This window comes from Haliotis rufescens, unplaced genomic scaffold (assembly GCF_023055435.1).
Source record: "Haliotis rufescens isolate VD_foot unplaced genomic scaffold, xgHalRufe1.0.p SCAF_21, whole genome shotgun sequence".
NCBI lineage: Eukaryota > Metazoa > Mollusca > Gastropoda > Lepetellida > Haliotidae > Haliotis > Haliotis rufescens.
Genome location: NW_025963902.1, coordinates 657,300 through 667,625, shown reverse-complemented (window position 1 = coordinate 667,625; position 10,326 = coordinate 657,300). Strand labels below are relative to the sequence as shown.

The 10,326-nt window shown below is 39.9% G+C and overlaps 1 protein-coding gene across 1 annotated transcript; it reads right to left on the bottom strand.

The window, feature by feature from the left end:
* Positions 1 to 1,275: 1,275 nt before the first annotated feature.
* On the bottom strand, positions 1,276 to 7,119 carry LOC124141735. Its single transcript, XM_046509820.2, has 6 exons — positions 7,019 to 7,119; positions 5,519 to 5,624; positions 4,182 to 4,322; positions 3,320 to 3,424; positions 2,617 to 2,730; positions 1,276 to 1,350 (listed from the first exon to the last, which is right to left on the bottom strand). The coding sequence occupies exons 1-6, from the start codon at positions 7,061 to 7,063 to the stop codon at positions 1,295 to 1,297; spliced, it is 567 nt and encodes a 188-aa protein (XP_046365776.1). The 5' UTR covers positions 7,064 to 7,119; the 3' UTR covers positions 1,276 to 1,294.
* Positions 7,120 to 10,326: the final 3,207 nt, after the last annotated feature.

The following is a 10,326-nucleotide window of genomic DNA, read 5'->3' as shown; positions in this document are numbered from 1 at the left end:
CCGGCCCCGTTCTACCAATAGACGTTAAGGGATGGTACCTAATGTTACCATGCCTGGTACTAGGCCTTAAGCGGATAAAACAAGGACTGGTCTTCTCGGCGTCAGTATACTGTGTCTGAGTGGAGTATTCATGATAAACTGCAGCATGGTATCTCAGTGGGCTAGCACTATAAAACCGACACTAGTACAAACAGACTGACGCACACACAGACACACATACACACGTGCAAGGCGATGTTAAACCCCATTTCACCTCATCTCCACTTGACTCACTCTACGTCATGGGCAGAGAAAATAAATGAAATGCTCTTGTAGAACATGCACCCATGTGGTGTATGACCGTCTTCTCGGTATCTTGGGTCTCCTTTCACGTCTTTAAGGAAATTGCCAATGTTTGAAAATACAATGTGAGAGCTGAGGTACGTATTATTTTCGAGATGTTGCGGACATTCCATATGATGAACATACACCCTCTTTGGTGGAAGTCAAAATCTATATGTTAATAACCTGCAGTGGCTGAAAAGTTCCAAGTTTAACTATGCCAAGGCTGGAACAAACACACAACCAGACAGCATGCCCCTGCAGGCGGGACTACATATTCTCTGTTGGCGACTATGGACAAAATTGGCTACCGCGCTGTCATCGAGTATCTGCCACCGTTAGAGGTGGGGAGAGGGGTACAAGAGTGGAGGAGAGAGACTGGAAGATGGTCCAAGAGCTGGATGACTTTCAACTGCCACCACGAAGGCAAATGTTGATAAAATACATATTTTCTCAGAAAGTCCGCTTCTCGAAATGGAACTTGGCACTGCACCTCTCCTTTTGGTATAGAAATCGTACCCCCAATTGGAAAATAATCCATGAAGTTTTTTTTAAGTTATAGGTCGCACAAATTTTAAAGTTAATATATATTCTAAGTTTAAAACATGAAAATCATATTTTTTCAGAAAACACACATATCAAAATTTAACTTTGCGCTTCACCTCTTCTGTTAGTATGGAAACTGTTCCCTAAATCTGAAAATAATCCATGGAGTAGTTTTCTAGTTATAGGTCGCTCAAATGTTTCAGTTAAAAGATTCGAAGAAAAAACATCAAAAATAGCTGTATATTTTCAGAAAATCCAAATATTGAAAACAAACTTAGCACATCACCAAAATTAACAATTGTCCGCTAGACACGCATGTGGTCCTTGCTGGGTTGTGTGCCGTAGGTGGTAATATGTTACATTCATGATGCCATAGCCGTAAATTAATAATAGACAAACAAGAGACAAGTGTGATGTGCATGGTTTATTACAGGATGGGGTGTATAATGGTCGACAACAGTCTCTGTGTCGGGCACCTTCCATCTGAAATAAAAGAAAAAAACATTAGGAAAGTAATCAAGCTTGAAGTGAACATCGATTGTTCCATACACAAGAGAACACCTAACTTTCGTGTATATGGACACATTTGGACCCTTGTGTTTGTGTACATATAAAGACATTAGCATACGAGCATGTGTGTCATACTGATATAACAAAACGAGTGTCAAAATCATGTATTTCCCGAGCGAGAGCTAGGGTAATACATGCATTTGTTCACGGGTTTTGAAAAATTAGTATGACGCATATGCGAGTGTAATAATTTCTTTAGTACCCATTATTTCTTAATCCTTTTGAGCCCCCCCCCCCCCCCCCCCCTTTTAGAAAAATGAACTAATGACGAACGCAGTTTTACAAAACCACAACTGTCGAATGTCGAATAACGGCGTTCGTGATCAGTGCTTTTTTCCGAAGGAGAGCACAAAAGGATAAAGAAATAATGGGTAATTTCGTAAAATCAGAATGACACATGCTCTTTTAATAATCTCTATGTATTTACAAAGGTATGCAAAAGTGCTCATTAAAAGGTTTAACGTACATACGTATATTTACTGATTATTTAAATTTCAGGAGGTAGTGCAAAGGTATATTTCCACGTATGCATGTTTGTTTTAACTTTTGTAATATAAACGCAAAGTATTTCTGCATACGTGATAATATACAAGGTGGTTACCGTTAGAGAAGGACATTTACTCTAAAGTGTATGCTTTGTGTGTATCTTGTGTGGTCTCCGACAGTGGTGTATATCTAGTACATGTAGTACATGTAGTATATCTTGTATATCTGGTGTATATCTTGTATATCTTGTGTGGTCTCCGACAGTGGTGTATATCTAGTACATGTAGTATATCTTGTATATCTGGTTTATATCTGATGTATATCTAGTACATGTAGTATATCGTGTATATCTTGTATATATCTGATGTATATATCTGATGTATATCTAGTACATGCAGTATATCTTGTATATCTGGTGTATATCTAGTACATGTAGTATATCTTGTATATCTGGTGTATATCTAGTACATGCAGTATATCTTGTATATCTGATGTATATCTAGTACATGCAGTATATCTTGTATATCTGGTGTATATCTAGTACATGTAGTATATCTTGTATATCTGGTGTATATCTAGTACATGTAGTATATCTTGTATATCTGATGTTGTCTTGTACATCTTGTATATCTAGTGTATATCTAGTACGTATATCTTGTATATCTGGTGTATATCTGGTGTATATCTACTCACAAGTGCCGGAGGGCGTGGTACAGACGGAATGGTCGCCGAATGTGGTACAGCACTTCTTCTTGGGGCAATCACTGTGAGAGCGACATCCGTGAGTCAATGGAGACACGCACGTTCCTGAAATAATGCATGACATCAACAGGTTATGCATCTGCTATAATATATGTCTGTCTGTCTGATAACATATGTATACTTGTATAAAAATTCAATATTCAGTATTCCATAATCAGTTATGAATGTTTCATGGGCATTCTAGAAGTTGATGAGTAAATAAGAAAAATAAGTTTATGATAACAACTTCTGGTTTATTGCATATAGCGACGTTTTCGATGTAGATTCTTACACCGTTATCAATCTGGCGTGACTACAACCAGGTAATGTTTGTTTGTTTGTTGTTTAACGCCGCACTCAGCAATATTCCAGCTATATGTTTGTTTATTTAACGCAGCACTCGGCAACATTCCAGCTATATGTTTGTTTGTTTATTAAACCCCGCACTCAGTAATATTCAAGCTATATGATGGCGGTCTGTAAATAATCGAATTTGGACCAGACAATCCAGTGATTGACATCATGAGCAAATGGGGATACGATGACATGCATCAACCAAGTCAGCGAGCCTGAACACCCCGTCCCGTTAGTCGCCTCTAGGACAACAATGACCAAGCAATGAGGGGTGTACATTCATATCTTGTCTGCTACTGACCTTCATTTGAGTTGGGTGTGTCAGGGCGCAGTTTGCACGTGAAGCCCATTTCGCAAGAACACATGGCGACGAGGGGGTTGTTGGGGTTCGAGGTCAAGCTGCAATCTGAAATATACATCATTGAGCAGTTAATTCATCTGTATGCACATCATGTTATCATTTACCTCATCAGTTGTAAAACAAATGTGAGCGTGAATAGTTAAAGAACGTTTTAAGACTGGATTCGTGGCTTGGAAACGTTAATATGGAAAAATAATATTTTTTCTCAGTCAAATATAGTGAGTGAGTGAGTTGGCTTTAACGTCGCTTTCAACAGTATTCCAACGGCGTGTCAGCTTAATGTGGGAGGAAAGCCCGAAGTGATGCCGACGTTTACCACTTCAGTGAAACCCACAAGCACGGGTGTCGTCCTGACAAACTTAAAGTTATTGTCAAGCCGAACCGGGATTCGAACCCACGATTCTAGGTTTCTTGCATGCCCAAGGGAAGCAACTCTGCACAATGCCGTTCCCAGTGAAATCGTTCAGTGTAACGTGGCATGTTCTTTTGATTGCATATAATCGTTAACAGTAACCGTCTGGATTGCAGGATTTCCGGATAAACGGGGTCCGGATTAATGAGGTTTCGTTCTATTTGAAACCACGGGATAAATCGATGTCGACATGAAATATCGTCAGTAATATGTCCCCGATGTGATTAACACGTTAAAAACACCATTTTCGGCATTCATTTGATTGACGGAGACATTGGATTTTGTCTTACCACCCGATCCCGTTAGTCGCCAAGCATAGTCGCCTTTTACGGCAAGTATGGGTTGCTGAAGACCTATTCTACCCCGGATGTTCACGGGTCCTCAACTTACTGCTTTTCTCGAGGCCGTGAGGTGCGCACACTCCTGCCACACTTCCTGGAGAAGTCTCCTTACAGCATTCGTGAGCTCCACACTGCGCCTGGCTTGTGCAGGGTTTAGGTGGGCTATTGCAGTACTGTGTGAAGAGTTGCCCTGAAACAAACGTTAACATTCATTAATCATTTAGCAAAATTACGAACAAGGGATGACGCCATCTTAATTATTTCCCACAATGCTTTGATATAACTTCACGTCGGAATGGACCCCTTCGCGAACAATGATTATTGTGACATGAGCTAGCCACAGCATGAAACTGAAATAATATTACTGGGTAAGAATTATTAAAATTCAGTGCGCCGATATCCTTCATCCTGTATACAATGTGCATTAGGGAGTGAGTGAGTGAGTGAGTATAGTTTTACGCCGCTTTTAGCAATATTCCAGCAATATCACGGCGGGGGACACCAGAAATTGGCTTCACACATTGTGCCCATGTCGGGAATCGAACCCGGGTTTTCGGCTTGACGAGCGAACGCTTTAACCACGATATTTATTTACGATTAAACTAGAGTGTGTTTGCGAGAACCTGGGCCCCGTTCCATAAAGCGATCTTAGCGCTACGACTATCAGCCAGTATTAAAGAAGTTGTTAACCATAAAAATTGTGTCTATCTTGTCATCAGTCAACTTCTAACAATATATCGTAAGCCAGTGTTGAAGCATGGAAGTTACGATCACCTTAGTGCTAATATGGCTTTGTGAAACGGGTCCCTGATCCTTAAATAATATTTATGAACATTAAAAAGTCTGGTAATGTTTTGCGCCACTCCTGTTTGCAGCATACCCACGTTGCGTAGACGCTGATTTTCAAAAAGCTGCGTCAATGCGTAAGCGTTATTTACGATTAAACTAGAGTGTGTTGGCGAGAACCTGGGCCCCGTTCCACAAAGCGATCTTAGCGCTACGACTATCGTGAGCCAGTGTTGAAGTATGGAAGTTACGATCACCTTAGTGCTAATATGGCTTTGTGAAACGGGTCCCTGATCCTTAAACAATTATCGTGTGCTGTTGACATTTAAAAACCACGAGCGCTCTAATTGTGCGCCGTGCATGAACATGCACGTGCAATATTGATAATCACGAGCTTAAAGTCGAAGAGATGTCTTCACGAATATGTATTGAAAGATGCATTTATTAATTTAAGAATAAATGATCTATTTTTATTGAACTTTATACGAAGCACAGTTTCTTTTTCCGTTAGCATATATCACGAGCACGAGTGTGTTTGTATTGTAATCCACATGTTTGGTCATCGGTCAGTGGGAAGGAACATTTTTAAGGTCTACTCACGCAAAAGACAGACTCCTGTGGATGACCGCCACCCGCCACGGAAGCAGCACTGACCACTCGTACAGTAGGCGTCCGTCAGACAGTCACCGGAGCCGGCCACGCCCTGCTGGAAGTTGGAGGAGATTCATATAGACATAACATACATACATACGAGCGTGCGTGCGTGCGTGCTTACATACATACATACACACATACATACATACATACATACACACACACACACACACACACACACACACACACACACACACACACACACACACACACACACACACACACACACACACACACACACACATACATACATACATACATACATAGGTATAAAGTGAGTCTGGGAGGGATTTACAATGTTACGTCGCACCGGCATTACTTTAGCCATACTTTAGTTTTTGACATTTTCGCTTCACATTTCAGCGATTCAATAGCTACATGAAAGACATGAAAGTACATTTTCCATGTTTTCGGTTGTTTTTATACATGATTAATCACATATTTGTATGACAAATTGTGTTAATTTGCAAAAGGTTACGATAAAAGTAAGTGAAATATCAAAATATTGAAACACAGACTCCATGTCCCTTATGGGCCACCGTAGTATCGAGTGATATTTAATAAAACATAAAGAGTATGTACCGTAAAACCTCTCAAGACTAACATTACTTCAAATATCAAAACCTCTCAAGACTAACATCACTTCAAATATCACTCCCTGTCCACATGCGACATATATACGAGTACGTCACGAACTCGGTGAGCAACATCATCCAACAATCGCTGTTGAGTCCATCCATTAATGGTCTTTGCAAACTAGACCGCCTCCGTGGTAGAGCGTCCGCCCGGAGAGCGGAAGGTCCGGGGTTCGATCCCCGACCGCGTCATACCAAAAGACGTTAAAAGATGGTACTTGTTGTTACTCTGTCTGGCGTTCGGCATTAAGGGGCTAAAACAAGGACTGGTCGGCTCGGAGTCAGTATACTGTGTCTGAGTGGGGTACTCATGTTAAACTGCGGCATTGTATCTCAGTGAGCTAGCACAATAAATCGGCATCAGTCCGGACTAGTACAAGCAGTCACACACACACACACACACACGTACATGCACATGAAGTAACCATTTTTCGCTAGATAAGTGCAATAATCTTGGACGCAACGTTAAACCCCATTTCACCTCACCTCACCTTTGCAAACTAATATTTACGAGTAACCCCGACATTTACAAATATTGGCTGTATTTCCACCACGATCTGTTATTAAGAAAACATCGGTCACTCGCACGTCGCCCTATTCTACGAACAACGTGGCAGCTAAACCGCACCAACAATAATACAGGAATAAAATACCATGTCTCAATTCATGCTGCATCAACAAAACGTGTACGGCATTATTGACGAATAGCATATGGTCCAACACCACACCATGAAAAGGGGTATCAGCAGAAAAAATAAAATAGATAAATTTGATCGTCTCCAGTATCAGTTTACAAAGGTTCAACACTTACAATGGCGGCAAGAGCAACGATTGAGAGGACCGCGTAAAGTTCCATGTTGTGAAGTCTGGGATTGAATGACAGTCCCGACACCCTTCATCTATATATCTACCCCTGATGATTGATTGATATATGTGTCACGTTATCACACATAACACTTCTCAGGGAGTTATTTCTATATCGACCTTCCCATTCGGGAATTAATTACAGTGGGCTATAGTCAATTAGCTCAGCAGGAAGTATACGGTGTAAGTCATAATTATTATTATTGATTTATTACAGTTTGAAAGGCTTTAAATTATTTATTTTAGATGACGTTTGTAATGAGTCGAAATCTAAATGAAAATATCTATGAATCAATGTTTTGTTTTCTCATAAAATTAATCCTAAATGAAATCAATATAACGTTTCATTATTCGTTTGGTGTTAGGAATATTTTAATAACTTTCTTTATGAACAAGACTATCACTTGCACTGACTATTAATGTCCTTGTTCTGTATTAAAGACCATGGGAGTATGACATTGTTACGACTGAATAAAGACAAAATGTCATTTTGGGATAGGGACGCTGTCAAATGTTCCGAAACTTAACTGACAGGCAAAAGAAAGTATATACCTCAAAATTGAATTTGACAAAACAATTAGAAACGTTGTCAAAACGCTATCAGGCTGAAAACAGTCACCGAAACACAGCAAACTGTTCCCAGTATCATATACATAACTATGGAATAACCATTTCGTGTTTGTTACATGGTTAACCAACAACCAACATGGCTGTTTACTTTCTTTGCCCGGTAGTTTATAAGCACACAGTAACACCCTCCAATGAATATGTGTGTGCATGCTATTTTCTGGCTCTCCTTGTCACAAAAAATGTTCATTTCATCGATTGACTTGACACAATTTACATTTTTCAATTTGTGAAGCCCAGAATTTCATACATACGTGATGAATTTCCGATACCCTCAAGTGAAATCAAATACATATTTGTATTTTCTTGACCAAGGCAGAACATGAAGACCCGTAAGAAATAAATAATAAATATATTTGTATTTTGTTTGTCAAATAACATGTTTATTTCACCGAGAGACCTGACAAAGTTGATATTTTCAGAATAACGTCACGTGTTAACTGTTGACTTTGTCGTCAGCAGATGAGATAAACATGTTATTTGACAAAGAGATATTCTATTCATTATACAAATTGCTACGGATCTTCATGATATTCTTTGTAAACCACATTGTCATTGAAACAGACTGAAAGTAGATCCGGCATATCGAGTTATTTCACAGGTCGGATATTGGTTTTATATTTTGAGAGGAAAGCTATTTCCTCACTACATCCACAATAAATGAGAATATTTGAAATACATTTAAACATAAACTAGATTAATATTAATAAACGTAATCAATTATGTCTGTTATGCCAACATGGCGTCTGTTAATTATACCCCGAGGGACTGGAGCGAACTCCGGCGCAGTGGTGACTCAGCATAACACCACTGCCACAGGCTAATTTGCATATCACGTGACCGGACTTTTCGCTTGTTTGTAAACAAACACGCTTTTTCAGAAATCAGTGTAGAACGGACTAATGCAAGTATTTGGGGGCGCTTTACATATTGTTTTGCATAACTATATAGATATGCTACTTCAACTGCGACAGTGAGTTGCATGACAATATATATTTATGCATCAAAGTGACCGTGTCGCAAGCTCTCCGTTGGGCTTCGATGACAGCACGTGGAGCCGTACAACCAATGTAAACATAGGATAACTACGCAAAAACAAGTAGATTTTTACGTATTTGCATACTTTTTCAATGAAAGTTTACCATTCTTTGACATTTGTTTTTGAAAATGTGTAGACTTGTCAAACATGAAACGGATGAAAAGCATATGCAATATCTTGAATGGACTGTGAAAGATGTGACGAATCGTCACATGGCGCTGGCCTGTGGCAGAGGTACTATGCTGGCTGGCTGCCGGCCGCATGGAACTCTGGGTAGGAGAGTGGGACTGGAGCCTCGGGCGAGACGACACAACGCAGAAGACAGTGAACAAAATGCACATTGCAAGATAAAATAAAACGATGAAAATGTGTTCGCCATTCATTTACACATGCAGGTCGATGACGTCATCATATTTTTAATGATACCTGTGACCATTAAAGGTTCGTCTTAACCTGTCATCGTGTTTACGTCAAGCTCATACACCTGTCAATCAAACGAGGTTGCCCCGGGCAACTGACAGTGACGCATGCTCTCGTATAAATATTGTATTACATCTTCACAAGAAAGGATGGGTTTTATACCGTGCAAACATCCGCTTCTGCATCATATTTTGGAAGTTTAGATTTAACATTTTTAACGACCTTGATGACACTTCGTATTTCTAGATAATAAAATTTAGGTACGCTCCGAAAGTGTGATTTAACAATAAATGTGGTTATCACTTCCGGGTTAAAGCTCATTCTATCAAGTTATTTCCGGAGCGTCTGACTGTAGTAGACTGGACGGTTCATGTGCCCGATACAAGAAGACCAAACAACAACTATGTGTTCAAGATACGAAGAACGTGTGCGAACTCTTAGACGTGTATCGAGTATTTCCATCAGGAAAACCTAAAGCTATGGCCTTCACCTGTCCATGCAAGACCGGCAACGGACAGTTCGACATACCTCTGGGGGCGATGGGTACGTGAGACAGTATATGACGAATTATCATGTTGTTTAACGCCGCACTCACCAATGTTCATGTCATATGACGGCGGCCTGTCCAAAATCGAATCTGGACCAGACAGACTAATGATTTTAAAATATGAGCAACGATCCACACCTCCGTAGCACACTGCCACCATGTCACCGAGCCTTACCCCGTCCATGTAGTCGCCTCTTACACACAAGGTTACTGGGGATCTATTCTAAACCTGAATCTCCATCAGGCGAATTATTGGACGATCTCTTCTGAACGAGTTTACACAAAATGTGAAATTATCATAGTAATATTATCACATGTCATTTTAGAATGTTAAGTATGTTGTAGTGTATTAAAATGAGCTAGCGTATATGAAATGGCAAGTTTGAAAATCAGTATATATTTACTTCAGAGAAATGAGTTATGTTTACTGTTAGACACGTTCGGGTCGAAAACAGGCCATGGTTGACACTGTCGCCTAAAATCGCCACAATTCTTTTTTCTTAAACTTGGGTGCTTTAGACGTAATTGGATCGACCTCGCAAGATCGTCCTGATTTTGACTTGGGTGATCCTTGGGTTACACCAATGTGGTCAACGACAATAAGATTACATTGTTTGTATTT